A 22,596-nucleotide genomic window follows, 5' to 3' on the forward strand; every position below is an offset into this window, starting at 1 on the left:
CCCTCGAGCCTGCTCCGCCATTCAATAAGATCATGGCTGATCTTTTTGTGGACTCAGCTCCACTTACCCGCCCGCTCACCATAACCCTTAATTCCTTTACTGTTCAAAAAATTATCCTTGCCTTAAAAACATTCAATGAGGTAGCCTCAACTGCTTCACTGGGCAGGGAATTCCACAGATTCACAACCCTTTGGGTGAAGAAGTTCCTTTTCAACTCAGTCCTAAATCTGCTCTCCCTTATTTTGAGGCCATGCCCCCTAGTTCTAGTTTCACGCACCAGTGGAAACAACTTCCCTGCTTCTATCTTATCTATTCCCTTCATAATCTTATGTTTCTATAAGATCCCCCCTCATTCTTCCAAATTCCAATGAGTATAGTCCCAGTAAAGGATAGCATAACTACTGCCCAACCCCCAGAAGGACATGAACGAACCAGATGGATTTTTTTGGAAAAACAATCTGGTAATTTCATGGTTAACATTGCCAATCATCCAGATTTATTAGTTAATTGATGTTAAATTCTCCGGCTGTTCTGGTGGGATCTGAACTCAGGAATTCACAGCATTAGTCTGGGTCTCTGGGTCACTAAACCAGTAACATAACCACTACACTACCACCCAGCTTCTGCGTTTGCTTGTCAATAGATTTTGCCTTGATCCACACTTTCAACAAAATCAAAAATAAAAGCACTGACCTTTACGCAATCACAATATTTTGCTTCTAAAAAACTAAAGCTCAGGCAATAATTATTGTTCAAATTCTACCACTGGGGCTGGGGCATTTAATTTAGAATCATAGAATCCCTACAGTGCAGAAGGAGACCATTCGGCCCATTGAGCCCGCACCGACAACAATCCCACCCAGGGCCCTTTCCCCGTATTTACTTTGCTAGCCCTCCTGACACTAACGACCAATTTAGCATGGCCAACCCATCTAATCCTCCCATGTTTGGACTGTGGGTTGTGAATCTGTGGAATTCCCTGCCCAGTGAAGCAGTTGAGGCTACCTCATTGAATGTTTTTAAGGCAAGGATAGATAATGTTTTGAACAGTAAAGGAATTAAGGGTTATGGTGAGCGGGCGGAGCACCCAGAGGAAACCCACGCCGACAAAGGGAGAACGTGCAAACTCCACAGTCACCTGAGGCCGGAATTGAACCCGGGTCCCTGGCACTGAGAGGCAGCAGTGCTAACCACTGTGCCATCCATTTCAATCAATTTAAGAAATCTCGAGCACAAGCTATAATCAGGAGTAATGACGGATGAAGCTACCAGACTGTCATAAAACCCATCTGGCTTAGTAACATCCTTCAGGGAAGAAAATTTGCCATCCTTCCCAGCTGGTCTGCGTGTGACTCCAAACCAAAAGCATTGTGGCTGATTTTTTTAAAACTACCCTCTGAAATGGGCGAGCAAGCGATTTGCCAGGAAAACAGGGGTAGTTTTAAGTGAAACGAAAACAGAAAATGCTGGAAAATATCAGCAGGTCTGACAGTATCTGGGGAGGGAGAATAGAGCCAACGTTTCAAATCTGGATGACTCTTCATCAGAGCTAGAGAACAGGAAATAGGATGAGAACGCAAGCTGGAGGAACGGCACCTCATCTTCCAAAGCACATTGCAGACTTCTGGACTTAATATGGAGTTCAACAACTTCAGACTGTGAATGCTTGCCCCCACCTTCACCCCAGATTCCGATTCAGCATCTGCAGTAATTTACTTTTATTGCAGTTGTTATAAGTGATCTATACTTGCATTGTTACATATTAAAAATAAGTATAGATTTAAGTGGATTTCATTCAGTGTTTCAGGGGAAACCTATAATTAGATTCATGCTAGACAAAGGTGTTTATGTGTGGAGGTTTGATCAGCACAACCAGTGTTTCTATTGTGCTTAGAGAGCGTTATGGCGTGTAAAATAAACAAACTGAAAAAAATCATTGTTTAGTAACCAGGGGCACCTTTAGGGTAGGAAGGCATTTTGAGTTTAGTTTTAGCTGGATTTACAGCAGTTGGAGTGGGTAGTGAGAGAGAAGGCAGTTCTCACAGCTCTGCTAGAAGCAGGAAAGCATACAATGGAGCAAGGTGCATGAACGCAAGCTCCAGGGGAACTAAAGGACAACTGGTTGTAGAAACCAGGAAATGGAAAAGAAACTCCAGGAATATTGAAGTAAAAAGGATCATAGAGGAACTTCCTTGAGAACAGGATACTGATTATGGCAGTCAAGTCAAACCTGGGAAGAGAAGAGCTGATGAGGTTGTCTACAGGCAACCCACATATCAAGAATCATAGAATCCTATAGTGCAGAAAGAGGCCATTCGGCCCATCGACTCTGCACTGACCACAATCCCACCCTATTTCCATAACCCCATGCATTTACCCTAGCTAGTCCCCCTGACACTAAGAGCTAATTTAGCATGGCCAATCCACCTAACCCGCACATCTTTGGACTGTGGGAGGAAACCGGAGCACCCGGAGGAAACCCACGCAGACACGGGGAGAATGTGCAAACTCCACACAGGGCGGCACGGTAGCACAGTGGTTAGCACTGCTGCTTCACAGCTCCAGGGTCCTGGGTTCGATTCCCGGCTCAGGTCACTGTCTGTGTGGAGTTTGCATATTCTCCTCGTGTCTGCGTGGGTTTCCTCCGGGTGCTCCGGTTTCCTCCCACAGTCCAAAGATGTGCGGGTTAGGTTGATTGGCCAGGTTAAAAATTGCCCCTTAGAGTCCTGAGATGCGTAGGTTAGAGGGATTAGTGGGTAAATATGCAGGGTAGGGCCTGGGTGGGATTGTGGTCGGTGCAGACTCGATGGGCCGAATGGCCTCCTTCTGCACTGTAGGGTTTCTATGATTTCTATGACAAACAGTGACCCAAGCCGGGAATCAAACCCAAGTCCCTGGCGCTGTGAGGCAGCAGTGCTAACCACTGTGCCACCCAAACTCAGAAATTGTAAGGTTTGGTGTCTTTATTTCCAGTGTTCCAAGCAATTCTATCTTGCGGGGGACTGAGTAACTGAATTTTGGACACATGTTGCAATTCAGGATAAAGAAAGCCTAACCTTTAAGGAGTGCTGGAAAACCTGGTGCTGGATTCCTTATTACAAGTGGACCAGAGGCCTTACTCGACAGGATAGTTGGAAAATCTGGAATAGATTTTTAATACAAATAGCTGATGGAAAGCATTGTTTGAAAGAAGATTTTAAAGTCCGCCTTCTTTTGAGAGAGGTGTGGCAACACTCATGACAACCATCTGGGGGGATTTTGAGAAGAAATTCATGGATGATTAGTTGAGTGGCGTTGGCTATTTGGTTTCAGAGTGGGGTGTTATCTTTGAAAACCGTGTGCATTTGTGAAGCTAAGGGGGAAGTAAAGGAGTTTTGTGTTTATAATCAAACTTTTCATGTTGATTTTGTTTTGTTGCCAGAAGCCAATTGGTAGCCCGGTGACTGTTCCTCCATGTTTTCTAAGAGAATAGTAGAAGTTACAATCTACTAAGCCAGTGTTCCATTCTGGAATCTTAGCCAATCCTGCAAAGTCCTCATTGCACCTAGAGTGTTAAGCCAAAATTGGGAGAGCTGACTTAGTCAAGCAACAGTTCATTAGTCATATTCTCAGAATCATACCTCACAGGCAATGCCCCAGACTCCTCCATCACCAACTCTGGGCACGTCCTGTTTTACTGGCAAACATGGGCAGGGAAAACCACCTGTTCTCCCTCAACTGATGAACCAATACACCTCCATGCTGAACATCACAAGGGTGACAAGGGCACAGAATGTCCTTTGGGTGGAGAACTTCAATGTCCATCACCAGGAATGGATTTGCAGTGGCACTAATGACTGAACTGATATAGTCCTTCAGGACTATCTCTCAGACTGGGTCTACACAACTACTGGACCTCACTTTAGCAATTTATCAAAGATGCATCTTTTCTTCAAGTTAAAGCACCAGGCCCAATTAAGCATATTCATCAACTTCAATTAGCATCCCTCCATTTAATCATCAGTGATCTGATGATTGCAGTATTCATTACCATTCATAACTTCATAGATACTGAATCAGCACTCATATTCAGCAAGACCCCGAGAACAATCAGGGCTTAGACACGCAAGTGGCAAATGGTAAGGAAAAATGCCAGGCAGTGACCAACTCCAGTGAGAGAATCTAATCATCTTCCTTTGACACTCAATGGCATTACCAGATCAGAAATCCCAAGGTATATTATGAAGTCAGACTAGACTCCAACTATTGTCTATTTTGGCATTAGTGTGAGGATAAGATGTTTCACTCCAGGCGCGATTCTACTGACACACTGGGAAGCTTTTATCAAAACAAGAGAGTGTGCGACTGCCTGCTTTCTTCTGGCAGCCCAGGCAGCAAACTGTTTGCATTTTAAAATAAAACTGAAACCTTTTCTTTCCTGCAAGCTTAGCTCTTCCCATTAAAACTGACAAAGCCCCAGGGCCTGATGGCATCTATCATCGACTGCTCAGGGAGACGAGAGATGAAATTGCTGGGCCTCTGACGGAAATCTTTGTCGCTTCTTTGGACACGGGTGAGGTCCCTGAGGATTGGAGGATAGCGAATGTGGTCCCGTTGTTTAAGAAGGGTAGCAGGGATAACCCAGGAAATTATAGGCCGGTGAGCTTGACGTCCGTGGTAGGGAAGTTGTTGGAGAGGATTCTTAGAGACAGGATGTATGCGCATTTAGAACGGAACAATCTCATTAGTGACAGACAGCATGGTTTTGTAAGAGGGAGGTCGTGCCTTACAAATTTGGTGGAGTTTTTTGAGGAAGTGACAGAAACGGTTGATGAAGGAAGGGCCGTGGATGTCGTCTATATGGATTTCAGTAAGGCATTTGACAAAGTCCCACATGGCAGGTTGGTTAAGAAGGTTAAGGCTCATGGGATACTAGGAGAAGTGGCTAGATGGGTGGAGAACTGGCTTGGCCATAGGAGACAGAGGGTAGTGGTCGAAGGGTCTTTTTCCGGCTGGAGGTCTGTGACCAGTGGTGTTCTGCAGGGATCTGTACTGGGACCTCTGCTATTTGTGATATATATAAATGATTTGGAAGAAGGTGTAACTGGTGTAATCAGCAAGTTTGCGGATGACACGAAGATGGCTGGAATTGCGGATAGCGAAGAGCATTGTCGGGCAATACAGCAGGATATAGATAGGCTGGAAAATTGGGCGGAGAGGTGGCAGATGGAGTTTAATCCGGATAAATGCGAAGTGATGCATTTTGGAAGAAATAATGTAGGGAGGAGTTATACAATAAATGGCAGAGTCATCAGGAGTATAGAAACACAGAGGGACCTAGGTGTGCAAGTCCACAAATCCTTGAAGGTGGCAACACAGGTGGAGAAGGTGGTGAAGAAGGCATATGGTATGCTTGCCTTTATAGGACGGGGTATAGAGTATAAAAGCTGGAATCTGATGATGCAGCTGTATAGAACGCTGGTTAGGCCACATTTGGAGTACTGCGTCCAGTTCTGGTCGCCGCACTACCAGAAGGACGTGGAGGCATTGGAGAGAGTGCAGAGAAGGTTGACCAGGATGTTGCCTGGTATGGAGGGTCTTAGCTATGAGGAGAGATTGGGTAGACTGGGGTTGTTCTCCTTGGAAAGACGGAGAATGAGGGGAGATCTAATAGAGGTATACAAGATTATGAAGGGTATAGATAGGGTGAACAGTGGGAAGCTTTTTCCCAGGTCGGAGGTGACGATCACGAGGGGTCACGGGCTCAAGCTGAGAGGGGCGAAGTATAACTCAGACATCAGAGGGACGTTTTTTTACACAGAGGGTGGTGGGGGCCTGGAATGCGCTGCCAAGTAGGGTGGTGGAGGCAGGCAGGCACGCTGACATCGTTTAAGACTTACCTGGATAGTCACATGAGCAGCCTGGGAATGGAGGGATACAAACGATTGGTCTAGTTGGACCAAGGAGCGGCACAGGCTTGGAGGGCCGAAGGGCCTGTTTCCTGTGCTGTACTGTTCTTTGTTCTTTGACTCTGTCCCTGTTAATCAACCTAATCAAACCTCTACCCTAAAACCCTAGGGGGCACCTATGTAAACATAAATGCATTAGCTCTGCTTAAACAGACACTCCAGAATACATAGCTTGTTCTTCCACTATTAATTTAAAGGCTTTCCCAGACAAACTGTCACCCTACAAAACAGAGCTGAATTTTAAATATGCCCCTTACAATAAACACAATATAAATATATTTCTTAAAAGGTACAACATCATCACACCCCTATCAACATCGAGACTGGGTGGGGATAGACACTATCACCAGAAACCTAACTGAACCAACTACGCAAATACTACGACTTCAAGCAGGTCAAAGGTTCTGTGGTGTTTAACATGTCCCAATTCCCCAAACCCTGTCCACCATCTACAAGACAGAGTCAGGAGTATGAAAGCATATGTTCCAGATGAATGCAGCTCTAATTACACAAGACCACAAGCTCCAGACCGTCCAGGACAAAGCAGACTGCTATATTGGCACTCCATCTCAAACATCCACCCCCTCCACCCCTGGCACAGTGGCAGCTGTGTGCACCATCTACAAGATACACTGCAGCAACTCACCAAGGTCCTTCAGTAGCATCTTCCAAACTCATGACCACTACCACCTCGAAGGACAAGGACAGCAGATGCATGGGAGTTTACCCTGCAAGTTCCCCTCCTAGGCTGCAGAGGCTCAAGGCAGTGACTCACAGTTGGGAATTAAGTGCTGGTCACATCCCTGAATGAATCATAATTCAAATTGGGCCGATTCTGAAGTCAGCACTACTTCCACGTCAAGAATTCACCTTCTACACAAAATCCGCACAAACACTGGTGAAGAATTGACCCTCGAGATGAGGGAAATAGTCTGCACAATAATTTGGATTGAGCCGAAACTGAAGTTAGAAAAACAAAAACACATTTCTTGCTATTTCCCTGCCACCACCTTGAGTAAACCAACATCCTAAATCCATGTTAAAGTTTATTTATTAGTCACAAGTAGTCTTACATTAACACTACAATGAAGTTACTGAGAAAATCCCCTTGTCGCCACACTCCGGCACCTATTCGGGTACACTGACAGAATTTGGCATGACCAATTTACCTAACCAGCACGTCTTTGGACTGAGGGAGGAAACCAGCACAGCCGGAGGAAACCCATGCAGACACGGGGAGAATGTGCAAACTCCACACAGACAGTCACCCAAGCCGGGAATCAAACCCCAGTCCCTGGCCGCTGTGAGGCAGCAGTGCAAACCACTGTGCCGCCCTGCTGCCCTATTACGAATATGGTGATTGATTGCCTATTCAAGGAGGGGAAAAATTATTCTGCAACATCATGCTCTTACAATAAGATGGCTCCCAATTGTAACAGTCGGAGATTCTGGTTTTGTGCCATTCGAAGTCCTGAGCTGGGAGCTTACCCAGACATCAAGGAGCCTTTTGCTCTAATATCATACAATCTCTACAGTGCAGAAGGAGACCATTCGGCCCATCGAGTCTGCACCTACCACAATCCCACCCAGGCCCTATCCCCATAAACCCACATATTTGCCCTGCTAATTCCCTGACACCAGGGTCAATTTAGTATGGCCACTCAACCTAACCTGCACATCTTTGGACTGTGGAAGGAAACCGGAGCACCCGGAGGAAACCCACACAGACACGAGGAGAATGTGCAAACTCCACACAGACAGTGACCCGAGGCTGGAATTGAACCCGGGTCCCTGGCGCTGTGGGGAAGCAGTGCTAACCACTGTTCCACCGTGCTGTCCTGCACCAAAGCATGAACAACCCTTGTGTGGAGCTCCTTGGAGCATGGGGGAGAGAAACCCTCTGTCCCCTCTCCACCACTTCCTCAACATTGGGGATTGTGGTGAACCATCGTTGGTTCCCACTAGGTAGTACTGAGCCAGGGTCTGGCCAGTACTACGAGTATGTATATATGTTGCTGTTGGGGTTAGGGATGGGTTGTTCTACTTGTTGCTGTTGGGGTTAGGGTTGGGCTGTTACACCTGTATTATAGTTATTATGGTACATCCCAGTCTGGGATCGTGTACTATACATGGTAGCTTCGTTGTAATAGTAAATAAAAGCCTTTATTTCCTTGAGCATCTCAAGCCTCGTGTGTGATAACGTGCATCAGGGATAACAAGCTTACAAGCATCAGCAGAGAAGATGCCTGCACTTTACAAAATCTAAATCAGCTTTGAATGGCTTCACTAGAGAAGTAAATCCACGTCTATGGAGCTAAAATCCCACTTGTATATTTCCCATTGCTGGGCAACAAAGAGAAATTGATTGTTCCAATTCCCATTCAGTGATTTCTGTAGAACCAGCCAACAGTTGGCTTATTGCTGTGCCTGTTTCCTTTTAGTCTGCCTTCCACACAGAAAAGAGCTGGCACAGTATTCCAGCAAGGTGTTTGCGCCGAGCAGATGTCCTGTTATTATCCCATGGATGAATTGCTTCGGTGACCCATTTACGCAACGCACATGCAGCGAGATTGGTCAGTGCAAAATTCAGCGGAACAGAACACAGTCAGGGGGAGGAGTGGCACTTACTGCATTTCAAGTCCACCAAGAGGGTCAGATGGCCAGCAACTGATCTCAGGAGATACTGCAACATAGCCCTGAGTGAGCGGAAATACAAAACTGCTGCTTATTTGGGGATCATGATGTGGAGATGCCGGCTACAAATAGTGTGGGGCAAGCTGTGAGGGTTACAAATAGTGTGACATGAACCCAATATCCCGATTGAGGCCGTCCTCGTGTGTGCGGAACTTGGCTGTTCCGCCAAGTTAAGTTCCGCACACATGAGGACGGCCTCAACCAGGATATTGGGTTCATGTCACACTATTTGTAACCCCCACAGCTTGCCTGGACCTGCAGAGTTTCACTGGCTGTCTTGTCTGGAGACAATACACATCTTTTTAGCCTGTCTTGATGCTCTCTCCACTCATGTTGTTTCTATCTTAAAGACTTGATTAGCTGCAAGTATTCGCATTCCAACCATTATTCATGTAAATTGAGTCTGTGTCTTTATAAGCCCTGTTTGTGAACAGAATTCCCACTCACCTGAAGAAGGGGCTTAGAGCTCCGAAAGCTTGTGTGGCTTTTGCTACCAAATAAACCTGTTGGACTTTAACCTGGTGTTGTTAAACTTCTTACTGTGCTTATTTGGGGACCAGAGATTCATACAATGGATATACAGGACATGCCACCACTTAACTAGACGTGGAGTGGGTGAAAGTGCACTCTGCATCAACGGGACACAGGATCTGACCTCTTCTTACACCCCCACCTACAAAATTACTCCTACAGCAGGACCAGAGCTAAAAAAAACGGCCCGTAGCCAACATTTCAAAAAGACAGCCCATTATTTCCCTGACTTTCAATATCACCATAGTCAAATCCCCCAGTATTAACATCCTGGCGGTCACCAATGACCAGAATCTGAACTCAATCGATCACATCAGCAGCATTGTTACAAGAGCAAGATAGAATTTGGATATTCTGTCTTATGGCTCACCTCCAAACTCACTACAGCTGCTTCAACATCTGGACAGTTTAGGAATGTGACAGAATACTCACCTGGACGGTTACAGCCATAACAATACTCAAATAAGTTCAATTCCACCTTGGATAGAACAGTCTGTTCGATTGCTGTTCCTGCCATTGGAGTCAATACCTAAACAACCCCCCCCCCCCCCCCCCCCCCCGCCTTCCCCCTCCCCAAACCAGCTGCCATTGTAGTCGATACCATCCTCCCCCCCCCCCCACTGGAGTGGATACCCACCCCTCTCCACCCCCACTGCCACTGGAGTGGATACCCAACCCCAACCACCCCTCTCCACCCCCACTGCCATTGGAGTGGATACCCAACCCCAACCACCCCTCTCCACCCCCACTGCCATTGGAGTGGATACCCACCCCCAACCCCCACCCCCACTGGAACTGGAGTGAATATCCAACTCCCAACCCCACCATCTGTTGGAGTGCATATCCTATCCCTGCATCAGCAGCACACTAAGCTGCAGGATATAAATGATCTGGAAGAAGGAGTAACTGGGGTGATCAGTAAGTTTGCGGACGACACAAAACTGGCAGGACTTGCAGATAGTGAGGAACATTGTCAGAGGCTACAGAAGGATATAGATAGGCTGGAAATTTGGGCAAGGAAATGGCAGATGGAGTTCAATCCTGATAAATGCGAAGTGATGCATTTTGGTGGGAATAATGTAGGGAGGAGCTACACGATAAATGGAAGAACCATAAAGGGTGTAGAGACGCAGAGGGACCTGGGTGTGCAAGTCCACAGATCTTTGAAGGTGACGTCACAGGTGGAGAAGGTGGTGAAGAAGGCATATGGCATGCTTGCCTTTATAGGACGGGGCATAGAGTATAAAAGTTGGGGTCTGATGTTGCAGATGTATAGAACGTTGGTTCGGCCGCATTTGGAATACTGCGTCCAGTTCTGGTCGCCACACTACCAGAAGGACGTGGAGGCTTTGGAGAGAGTACAGAGGAGGTTTACCAGGATGTTGCCTGGTATGGAGGGGCTTGGTTATGAGGAGAGATTGGGGAAACTGGGGTTGTTCTCCTTGGAAAGACGGAGGATGAGGGGAGACTTAATAGAGGTGTATAAAATTATGAAAGGCATAGATAGGGTGAACGGTGGGAAGCTTTTCCCCGGGTCGGTGGTGACGTTCACGAGGGGTCATAGGTTCAAGGTGAAGGGGGGGAGGTTTAACACAGATATCAGAAGGACATATTTCACACAGAGGGTCGTGGGGGCCTGGAATGTGTTGCCGGGCAAGGTGGTGGAGGCGGACACACTGGGAACGTTTAAGACTTATCTAGACAGCTATATGAACGGAGTGGGAATGGAGGGATACAAAAGAGTGGTCTAGTTTGGACCAGGGAGCGGCGCGGGCTAATTGTTCCTGGTTTCTCGTTTCAAGGCTTCATTCTACGATCATCTTGCTGGTGCCAGTACAGAGTGAGACTGCGGATAGTTGGGAACCTGTCTCGGGGGCAGGGAATTCATATGATGTTCGTGGAAGTGGAAATGACTAGGGTTGGGAAGCATTTTCCGATCGGGGCCATTGAGATCTCCTGGACTCGTTTCGATCGCCTCAGGGGGTCGGAGAGGAATTTCCCAGATTTTTTTTTTCCCCATATTGGCCCTGGGGTTTTTCACTCTGGGTTTTCGCCTCTCCCTGGAGATCACATGGTCTGGAATGGGGGGGTGGGGGTAAGTTAATAGGTTGTAATGAACAAAGCATCATAGCTGTGAGGGACAGCTCGGTGGATAGGATATTGGTATGTAGATAGGCTGGAAAATTGGGCGGGGATCCTGGATTCAGGATTCAATCCTGGACCGGGGAGCGGCGCGGGCTTGGAGGGCCGAAGGGCCTGTTCCTGTGCTGTATTGTTCTTTGTTCTTTGATGTACCTGAAGTGTGAGGTTTAGTGCAGCAAATCTTACAGTACGATTACCAAGCTCTCTATGCTGAATGCCCAGTCAGGGGCCAGTCAGAATGTCCTCTCACCAGGGCTGTCTAGAGTGGGAACTGGATTCACTCAGGATACTGTTGAGGGAACCATGTCTGCATGATCTGTTAAATACACCCTTCGATATTGGTCGTGAGTTATTACAGAATAAGTGCATTTTAACCAAAAGCTGTTCAATAAACAAATAAAAAAGTGCTGGAAATATTCAGCAGCTCTGGCAGTGCCTGTGGAGAGAGAAACACAGTTAACCATTCAGTTTTGTGACATTTCATTAGATAAAATAGTTCTGATGAAGGGTCACAAACTTGAATGTTTAACACGTTCTCTCTCCACGGACATTGCCAGACTGAGAATTCCCAGCATTTTCCATTTTTATTCCAGATTTTTATCATTTGTAGTATTCGGCCTTAGGATTGTTGATTGCTATTTAGCATCATCCCACGTACCAACCGACTCAAGAACAGCTTCTTCCTGCTGCCATCAGACTTTTGAATGGACCCACCTTAAATTAAGTTGATCTTTCTCTACACTCTAGCTATGACTTTTACAGATGCACCATAGAAAGCATTCTTTCTAGTTGTATCACAGCTTGGTATGGCTCCTGCTCTGCCCAAGACCGCAAGGAACTACAAAAGGTCATGAATGTAGCCCAATCCATCACGCAAACCAGCCTCCCATCCATTGACTCAGTCTACACTTCCCGCTGCCTCGGCAAAGCAGCCTGCATAATCAAGGACCCCACGCACCCCAAACATTCTCTCTTCTACCTTGTTCCATCGGGACAAAGATACAAAAGCCGGAGATCACGTACCAACTGACTCAAGAACAGCTTCTTCCCTGCTGCTGTCAGACTTTTGAATGGACTTACCTTGCATTAAGTTGATTTTTCTCTACACCCTAGCTATGACTGTAACACTACATTCTGCACTCTCTCGTTTCCTTCTCTATGAACGGTATGTTTTGTCTGTATAGCACACAAGAAACAGTACTTTTCACTGTATGTTAATACATGTGACAATAATAAATCAAATCAAAACCAAAGGACAGTAACACTACATTCTGCACTCGTTCCTTTCCTTCTCTATCATAGAAATCATAGAAACCCTACAGTGCTGAAGGAGGCCATTCGGCCCATCAAGTCTGCACCGACCACAATCCCACCCAGGCCCTACCCCCACATATTTACCCGCTAATCCCTCTAACCTACGCATCTCAGGACTCTAAGGGGCAATTTTTAACCTGGCCAATCAACCTAACCCGCACATCTTTGGCCTGTGGGAGGAAACCGGAGCACCCGGAGGAAACCCACGCAGACACGAGGAGAATGTGCAAACTCCACACAGACAGTGACCCGAGCCGGGAATCGAACCCAGGTCCCTGGAGCTGTGAAGCAGCAGTGCTAACCACTGTGCTACCGTGCCGCCCTATGAACAGTATGCTTTGTCTGAAACAATACTTTTCACTGCATACTAATACATGTGACAGTAATAAATCAAATCAAAATTTCTTTTTCGGAGATAGCGCACACTATTTAAATTGCTATTTTCTTTATTACCTTTCTATGCATTTCAGATGCAGAGGAGCGTTTAGAAATAGGAACAGGAACAGCCTCTCAAGCCTGCTCTGCCATTCAATAGCCTCATGGCTAATCTTTGGCCTCGAGACGGATTTCACACTCATTCTCCACACCCTTTCATCCCCTGAAGCCCAAAGTCCAACTACTTCAGCCTTAAATATATTCAATGATGAAGCGTCCAAAAACCTCCGGTGAGGAATTTTAAAAATTCACAACCCTTGGGAGTGAAGACATTTCTCACCTCAGCCCTAAGTGATCAACCCCTTATCCCGAGATTGTGACCCAGTGATCTAGATTCCCCAACCGTGGGAAACAAGTGTTCAGTGTCTTCCCTGTCAAACACCTTCAGAATCTTGTATGGAACTGGAACTCTCTCCCTAACAGCACGGTGGGAGTAGCTACACTACACGGACTGCAGTGGTTTAAGGCGGCAACTCACCACCACTGCCTCAAGGGCAATCGGGGATGGATAATAAATGCTGGTCTAGCCAGTCTCACCCACATCCCATGAATACAAAAAAAAGTACATCCAAGTCTAAAACAAAATCTGGAAGTTAAATTTAAAATGACCTGAGTTAAAGTGCCCACACTCGAGACAGACCATGATTATTGTACCATTTTTAGCTCATTAAATTATTGATAATGGCCATATTTTGCAGTGTGGAGATGATTCTGGAACAGCTGTGATAAATGCCTCAAGTAAACCATGGTCAGGATTTTACATGTAAGGTTTGGGTGCGGCCCAACCTGGAATTATATAAAATTGCACGTGGAGGCGATATTACAGTCGACAGGTGCACACCCCCAACAATTAAGAAGCCAGTTTAAATCAATTAAACACCAATAGATGGGGCCTTTACTCTACCAGTCTGCCTTTATGGTTGGCTGACAGTCTGATTGGTCAGGCGGTCTTTATGTTGAAGCTGCAACCTCGATCCAGGGCGGAATGAACTGTCCAGGTTGAAATTAAATTAACCCAATGTGTCTGGGGATGGAGGTCAATGTGAGATTGTGCTGCCCAGACACCGGCATCGTTATAACATTGATATTTATTAGTCACGGGTCAGCAGCTCCCCCAGACAGCTCCACAGTGGCTGCCCGCCATGAGGGAGCACATTAGGAGCACCAGCCTACACCCTCCCTTTTCTCGGCATCTACCCTCTTCCTGTCCTCCCCGGCAGTGCCGAGCCTTTCCCTACAGCGCGTTTCCACCGAGTGCGCTTGCCTGATGGGTGAAAAATTCATGCTAATGTTTTTTTTAAAACCTTGTACTCTGATACAATTCCACAGACTCTTCATCCAAATGATCATAGAATCCTGACAATGCAGAAAGAGGCTATTCGGCCCATCGAGCCTGCACCGACTCTCCAACAGAATATCTTATGCAGGCCCACCCACCACCACCCCCCCCATTCACCTCTCACATTTACCCCGCAAATCACCCTAACCTGGACACTAAGGGGCAACTTGGTATGGCCAATCCACCAAACCTGAACATCTTTAGACTTTACACGTTCATGTGTAAGGTTAGACATTTCAACCGTAACTACATCTTAGCTATATGTACTTCAATCGTTTTAAACCACTTTGGGATGCCCTGAGGTCGCGAAAGTCACTATATAAATGCATGTCCTTTAGCACCAGGAAGGAAGAGGAAAACCACTCATTCCTGAGATTCTTGCAATCTGATATTAAACATAGTTCAGAAACTTTTGAAATAGCATTGATAGTCAGATCCAAATTAACACTAAAACAAGTCTGCCAAACATGCCAAAGGTTTAGCTCACAACTGCTGGAAACACTTACTGCAAAAAGTATTTAAACTGCGAAGGTCTAAAATTTTCTACGTTGATGACTTGCGAATAGTTCTCAGCATCTTGTTTCGACTGATTTCCAGAAAGTCTCTCAAAAAACTCTGGCACCCTTGCGAGCAACACCGCTTTGTGAGCTCTGAACACTGCTGCACCCACATGGAACGTGACATCTGTCTGATTCCCGTCTATAAGAATCCTTCAAAAGAAAAAGGTTGAACAGATCATTCAATCAAGATTTTTAGTTACAACAGCCTTTACCAATTGGGAAATATTTTTCTAAATCACTCTGAATATTCCCTTTGCAATGAATTAGAATTGTAAAGTATGAAAGGCAGTGATAATACAAAGAGCGACTGAAGCCAGTGTTGTGCTTTATTCATTCGTGGGACATGGGCGTCGCTGGCTGGCCAGCATTTATTGCCCATCCCTAGTTGCCCTTCAGAAGGTGGTGGTGAGCTGCCTTCTTGAATCGCTGCAGTCCACATGCTGTGGGTTGACCCACAATGCCGTTAGGGAGGGAATTCCAGGATTTTGACCCAACGACGGTGAAGGAATGCCGATATATTTCCAAGTCAGGATGGTGAGTGGCTTGGAGGGGAACTTGCAGGTAGTGGTGTTCCCATGTATCTGCTGCCCTTGTCCTTCTAATTAGAATTGGTTATGGGTTTGGAAGGTGTTGTAATCAGATTGATCTGGAAACAGTTTTGGAATGTTACTGAAAATTGGCTTTGGCAACATGTCTTTCAAGCAAGTCTTTATTAAATATGCTACTAAAGGCTTAGAGAGAGCAGCTAGTTATTAGCCCCCTCCCCCATCTTAAAGCATTACTTCTGATGTGAAAGACTAGTTGTACAAGTTATTTTCATAGAACCATAGAAACCCTAGGGTGCAGGAGGAGGCCATTTGGCCCATCGAGTCTGCACTGACAACAATCCCACCTAGGCCCTAACCCCATAACCCCAAGTATTTACCCCACTAATCCCTCTAACCTATGTATCCTGGGAACGGGACAGGAACCTATTTAGCATGGCAAATGCACCTAACCCGCACATCTTTGTACTGTGGGAGGAAACCAGAGCACCCGGAGGAAACCCACGCAGACACGGGGAGAACGTGCAGACTCCGCACAGACAGTGACCCAAGCCGGGAATCAAATCCGGGTCCCTAGAGCTGTGAGGCAGCAGCGCTAACCACTGTGCCACCCCTCTCAAAATATCTCAAGACTGTAAAGAACAGTAGAGAATGACAAAGGCTAATCAGGAACAAGAAGTCAGAGTACGAGAGGAAGCAAGAGTAAGAAATTGTAAGAGTTTCTGCAGGTATTTAAACAGTAAAAGAGCAAGTCAAGTGATGGTCCTCTGAAGAGTGAAAACAGGGCGTGAAAATTGATAATAAGGTAATGGTAGATGAATGGACAAATACTTTTCTTCTGTCTTCACTGTAGAGGATAAGAAACATTCCAGTGACAGCTGTAAATCAGGAGGTGTGGGGAAGAGAGAAAACTTGGTGAAATTACAATCAACAGGGAAGCGGTACTGGATAATGATGGAGCTGCGGCCTGACTAGTCTCCGGGTCCTAATGAACTTCATCCTAGTCTTTAAAATAAACGGCTAATGAGATAATAGATACATTGGTGTAATTTTCCAAAATTTGTTAGTTTCTGGAATGGTTCCATCAGACTGAAAAGTAGCAAATATAACCTCTCTATTACAGGGAGGGAGGCAGTAAACAGAAAATTATATACCAGTTACTTTGACATCTGTCGCGGAGAAGATGTTACAAGCGATCATTAAGAGGTTACAGCTGGGCACCTAGACAAGCTCAAGGTAATTGGAAAGAATCAACATGGTTTTATGAAAGAGAAATCATGTTTAACCAAATTACTAGAATTCTTACATGTGCTGTAGATAAAGGAGAACCTGTAGACGTACTGTACTTTGGATTTCCAGAAAGCATTTTGCAAAAGGTTGCTGAAAAAAATACAAGCTCATGGTGTAGGGGACAACATATTAGCCGGGATAGAAGAAAACAATGTATGTATAAATGGGTCTTTGTCTGATTGACAGGATGTGATAAAGTGGAGTCCCACAGGAGTCTATTCTGGCCCCTCAACCCTTTACAATTTAGATGAGGAGAGCAAGGGCATGGTAGCTATATTTGCAGACAACACAAATATAGGTAGGAAAGTATGTCATGAAGAAGACATATGGAGCTTGCAGATGGATCTCGATAGGTGGAGTGAGTGAGCAACAATCTGGCCGATGGAGTATAATGTGGGAAAACGTGAAGTTGATCACTGACAGGAAGAATAAAAAAAACAGTATTATTTAAATGGGGGACAACGGCAGAATGCTGAGGTACAGAGGAACCTGGGTGTTCTCAAACATGAGTCACAAAAAGTCAGTATGCAGGTGCAGTATTTAATAAAGCTGGCTAATGGAAAGCTTCCCTTTATTATGAGAAGAATTGGACATTAAATAAGAATGTCATGCTTCAGTTACACAGGTCATTGATGAGACTGCACCTCGAGTAGTTTTGGTCTCCATTTTTAAGAAAGGATGCAAATGGGTTGGAGGTGCTTCAGAGGAGGTTTACTAGATTGATACATGGAATGAGTGGGCTATCTTATGAGTATAGGCTGGAATTTGGAAGAGTGCTGGGTGATTTGAGTGAAGTATACAAGATACCGAACAGTATTGACAAGGTGGGTGTTGAAGGATGATTCCTCTTGTGGGCGAGTCCAGAACTAGGGGGCAGTGTTTTACAATTAGTGGTCTCCTTTATAGAAGAGAGGAGGAGAATTTTGTCCTCTTGGAGGGTTGAAGCACTTTAGAACTCTCTGCCTCAGAGGGTGGTGGAAGGGGGATCACTGAATTTTTAAGGCAGAGTTTGCACAAGGGAATCAAACGTTGTTGGGGGTAGATAAGGAAAGTAGAACTCAACACAAACAGATCAGCCATGATCTTATTGAATGGCAGAGCAGGCTCAGGGGGGCTGAATGGCCTATTTCTGATCCTATTTCATATCTTTGCCAGTTTGTAATTTCCGCCCTTTTTTGCACCCAACCAATCAACATCTTTCAGGCATCCAAGCAGATATTTAGAACTCTCTTTAGAAGGGCAGGATGTCCGTTCTTTTTATAAAAGAATCAAAACATATACTTCAGAGAAAATAAATCTCCTTTCGCCATTTATCTTAATTCAGCCCATTCTTTTTGACCTGATTAGAAGCGATAGTTTAAAGGGTGGATATAAATAGAAAAACCTACACAAACTGTTCTCATTCATAATCACATTCGCTTGTGCCCGTCAAATAAAATCTACCCATTATGGATTTGTATTAATTCTTATTAGTTTACTGAAGCTCTGTGTTAATGAGAACCAGGAGCAGGAGCAGGCCATCTGGCCCCTCGAGCCTGCTCCGCCATTCAATAAGATCATGGCTGATCTTTTCATGGACTCAGTTCCACTTACCCGCCCACTCACCATAACCATTAATTCCTTTACTGTTCAAAAATGTATCTATCATTGCCTTAAAAACATTCAATGAGGTAGCCTCAACTGCTTCACTGGGCAGGGAATTCCACAGATTCACAACCCTTTGTGTGAAGAAATTCCTCCTCAACTCAGTCCTAAATCTGCTCCCCCTTATTTTGAGGTTATGCCCCCTAGTTCTAGTTTCACCCGCCAGTGGAAACATCTTCCCTGCTTCTATCTTATCTATTCCCTTCATAATCTTATATGTTTCTATAAGATCTCTCCTCATTCTTCTGAATTCCAATGAGTATAGCCCCAGTTTACTCAGTCTCTCCTCTTAAGCCAACCCTCTCAACTCCAGAATCAACCTAGTGAATCTCCTCTGCACTCCCTCCAGTGCCAGCATATCCTTTCTCAAGTAAGGAGACCAAAACTGTACACAGTACTCCAGGTGTGGCCTCACCAGCACCTTATACAGCTGAAACATAATCTCACTGTTTTTAAACTCCATCCCTCTAGCAATGAAGGACAAAATTCCATTTGCCTTCTTAATTACCTGCTGCACCTGCAAACCAACTCCTTGAGATTCCTGCACAAGGACACCCAGGTCCCTCTGCACAGCAGCATGCTGAAATTTTTTACTATTTAAATAATAGTCCATTTTGCTGTTATTCCTACCAAAATGGATGACCTCACATTTACCAACATTGTACTCCATCTGCCAGACCCTCGCCCACTCACTTAGATTATCTATATCCCTTTGCAGACTTTCAGCGTCCTCTGCACACTTTGCTCTTCCACCCATCTTAGTGTCATCTGTGAATTTTGACACACTACACTTGGTCCCCAACTCCAAATCATCTATGTATTCACTGGAAGTGACATCACAAGTCCCTAGCATGGGAAACAGGCAGAGAAGAAGCAACCATCTAAGAGAACACACGGAGCTCCATTCTTTTAACCCCCCCCCCCCCCCCCCCCCCACCCCCTATGCCCCCGAGGGGCATTCTCCAACATACAACACTACCTCCTGGATTTGGTGTCACTTCAGGAACAGACCATTCTTGGCACCAAGGAACCAAGTCTTGCCATCTCCCTTCCACCACCGGACAACCAGACTTTAGGTTAGGGGGAGAAAAAACAAGCAGCTATGCCCTAGACACAAGGCAGAACTTCATTAAAATCCATCAATTTTGAATAATTAGAATAATTCCTTAAATCCCTTTACAGTAGAGGGTCTTCTGATGTTTCATTTAACAATTGAGTTGTCAGGAGAATCCCTACAGTGCAGAAAGAAGCCATTCAGCCCATCAAGGCTACATGACTCTTCGAAAGAGCATCCCATGCAGCAGCCCTCCCCCCCCCTTGTCCTTTCCCCATGCATCTACCCTGGTCAATCCACCTAACCTGCAAATCTTTGGACTGTGGGAGAAAGCCAAAATACCCAGAGGAAACCCACGCTGACACGGGGAGAATGTGCAAACTCCACACAGATAGTGACCCGAGGCCGGAATTGAACCCGGGTCCCTGGCGCTGTGAGGCAGCAGTGCTAACCACTGTGCCACCCTTGGGTGGGGCAAACTTCAAATATAAAACTTTCCAATATTATAATTTCCTAATGAATGCTCAATTGAGAAAAATCACTCAGGACTTTTAGTGAACAATTCAACGATTAATATTTAAATTATACAAGACTCTCATCTAACTTAACCGCAACACTCTAGGAAATTACTTCTACAAGTGACACATCCATCTGAACCATTATGTGAAGTTTCCCTTGCTGTCAGCAAAGTTCCAAGTGCACTTGCTCCAAATAATCGCCACTTAGAGATGACTGGGATCGATTTCTTTTTTCATCCCGTTTCCATTAACACAAAATACTTTGCATATAAATTGCAACACAATGTGTACAAGTCATTTGCACAATATTGATTATTTGATTCCAGCCATTCGTTTGAATTTGTTTTTCAAAAAACTGTTTTAACCTTGAATGAATATTTTCTGCCACTTCACATTTTCTCCCCGCTCAAGTTGCAGCTCCAACAGCGTCAGAGTCTCTTGCAAGCCTAGATAATGCCTACATGCTAAATAACTACAAAGACATCACAACAGAGCCCACCGACCCACACACATCCAGGGTCAATGGATATCATTTGGAACAGAAATTCTGACAGTTTTGCCCTTTCCTTAATCAAAGGACACCTAAACCAATTGTGGACCTTCTGTCAATTCCAATTGAAATGAATTAATTGAGCATAAAATTTCGCTATATTTTCCCTGCTCTTTAACTATAAATGAGTGGTGTATCTAGCCTCTTGTATGTTTTCCTGTCTATAGTTCAACTGAGCTAGTGGTTCAATACTTAACAGCTTGAATACAAAGTCAAAGCCCCATTGTCCTCTGGCCCTGGGCTACCACTCACTGCCTGGAGGCTGATCTTTCAATCATTGCTACCAAGTTGGCACATGTATCCCCAAATCAATTCATCTTACCACCTTCTCTTCCAGTTTTTTTCAAAAGCCAATCCCATTTCCAGCATCGCCGCCCATCCATCTTAATCTTACCCAATTCCTCTGGTGCTTCCCTCCCTTTGTAAAGGTGAGCCAAAAGCAACTTCTACCCAACAGAGGCAGTGGGGGTGGGAGGAGGTGGTAGGCTTTTTCTGAACCTGTGCCTGCATTCCGGATTGGCAGTACTCAATTCCCTTTTTAAAAATAACAAAATCCATCGCAGGGCAACAAAAGAACATTTGAGGGAGGCGACAAAAGAATGAGGAAGACCAAACACACACTGCAGTCAGAGAGAGGGGGGGAGAAATGAAATAACAGACTGAAGAGGAGCAGGGAGATAGAGGCCAGAACCAGCATGGGCGATCCACTAGGAAGACTGAGAGTGGGCCAGGGCGCCACCATCTTGTCCAGGATTGGTCTCAGGAGAAAGGAGATGTCAACAGCTCACTCTCCCAGCGATACCACCCCTATTCAAGGGAGTATTAGACAGATAGTCTCAATAGTCTGCAGGCCCAAGAAAGAAGGGGGAGGGTAAGTGCCCTTTTAAAAGGAAAATCTGACATACATGAAATATTTTGCTATGCTTACATTTGTCTAAATAAGTGACTTCAAGCTAATTTATTATACGTGAAACAACAGAGCCACCGTACTCTGTATATGATGAAAGAACACAGTGGCACGGGCGACACAGTGATTAGCACTGCTACCTCAGCGCCAGGAACCTGGGTTCAATTCCTGGCTTGGGTCACTGTCTATGTGGAGTTTTCACATTCTCCCCATGTCTGCGTGGGTTTCCTCCGGGTGCTCCGATTTCCTCCCACAGTCCAAAGATGTGCGGGTTAGGTGGATTGGCCATGGTAAAATTGCCCCTTAGTGTCAGGGGGACTCGCTAGGGTAAATGCATGGGGCTGTGGGAATAGGGCTTGGGAGAGTTGGTGGTCAGTGCAGACTCGATGGGCCAAATGGCCTCCTTCTGCACTGTAGGGATTCTATGAACATTTTGCAATAACAAGAAGATTTATCAAATAAAACATTCCTTTCACTAAATATTATGGGAAGGAATTTTCTTACCCAAGAAGATCCTGGTTTAACTGCTGTGCCAGTGTTGCCTTCAATATTTGTCTTTCATTTTTGACTCTCTCTTGGAAGCCATCAGTGTCTTCGAGATTTGGTATTCTCTGTACAATTCCTCCGTTCCATGTTGCCATTTCCAGTGTCCTTAATAAGAGTTTTGTTGATATTTCTTCTTATTCATCTCAAAGGAAAATAATCTAGGAAAAGAAATGTTTAAAAAATTGACCAATTCAGTTGCAGCAGCCACAATTCACATTGTTCTAGGCCAGGAAACCTGGATTACTTATCCTGACAGCTCCAGTCCAGGTCTCTCAACTACCTGTCACCCATTTTCCAAAACCATTGGCCAGGAGTTGAATTTCTCTCTCAACATGTGTTATGTCAGTATCATTTTTGCTCTATCATTTGAGTCATTAATGTACAGTTGTAAACGGCTTTGCAATCATTTAAAATAGATATGAAATCTGTCAGTAGCTGCATTCAACCTCAGGACTCCACTATTTATAACTCACATCACAAAGCACCATCATCTGACGCAATTACAATAAATTACTTTCTAAATCTTGCACTATTCCACTGTGCACTTTGACGATTGACAACCAATCGACTGAAATTTCA

The 22,596-nt window shown here is 45.2% G+C and overlaps 1 protein-coding gene across 2 annotated transcripts in view; it reads right to left on the reverse strand.

Annotated features, from left to right (window-relative positions):
* The window catches only part of btbd8 (BTB domain containing 8), a 112,841-nt gene extending 90,729 nt beyond the window's left edge, over positions 1-22,112 (reverse strand). For both annotated transcript variants that reach the window (XM_078218894.1, XM_078218893.1), the window contains exons 1-2: positions 21,976-22,112; positions 14,910-15,113 (exon numbers count right to left, since the gene is read on the reverse strand). In XM_078218894.1, the coding sequence (XP_078075020.1) occupies positions 14,910-15,113; positions 21,976-22,112 (341 nt within the window). The remainder of the gene's footprint in view (positions 1-14,909; positions 15,114-21,975) is intronic.
* Between the last annotated feature and the right edge of the window lie 484 nt (positions 22,113-22,596).

Source organism: Mustelus asterias, chromosome 8, assembly GCF_964213995.1.
Source record: "Mustelus asterias chromosome 8, sMusAst1.hap1.1, whole genome shotgun sequence".
Lineage (NCBI taxonomy): Eukaryota > Metazoa > Chordata > Chondrichthyes > Carcharhiniformes > Triakidae > Mustelus > Mustelus asterias.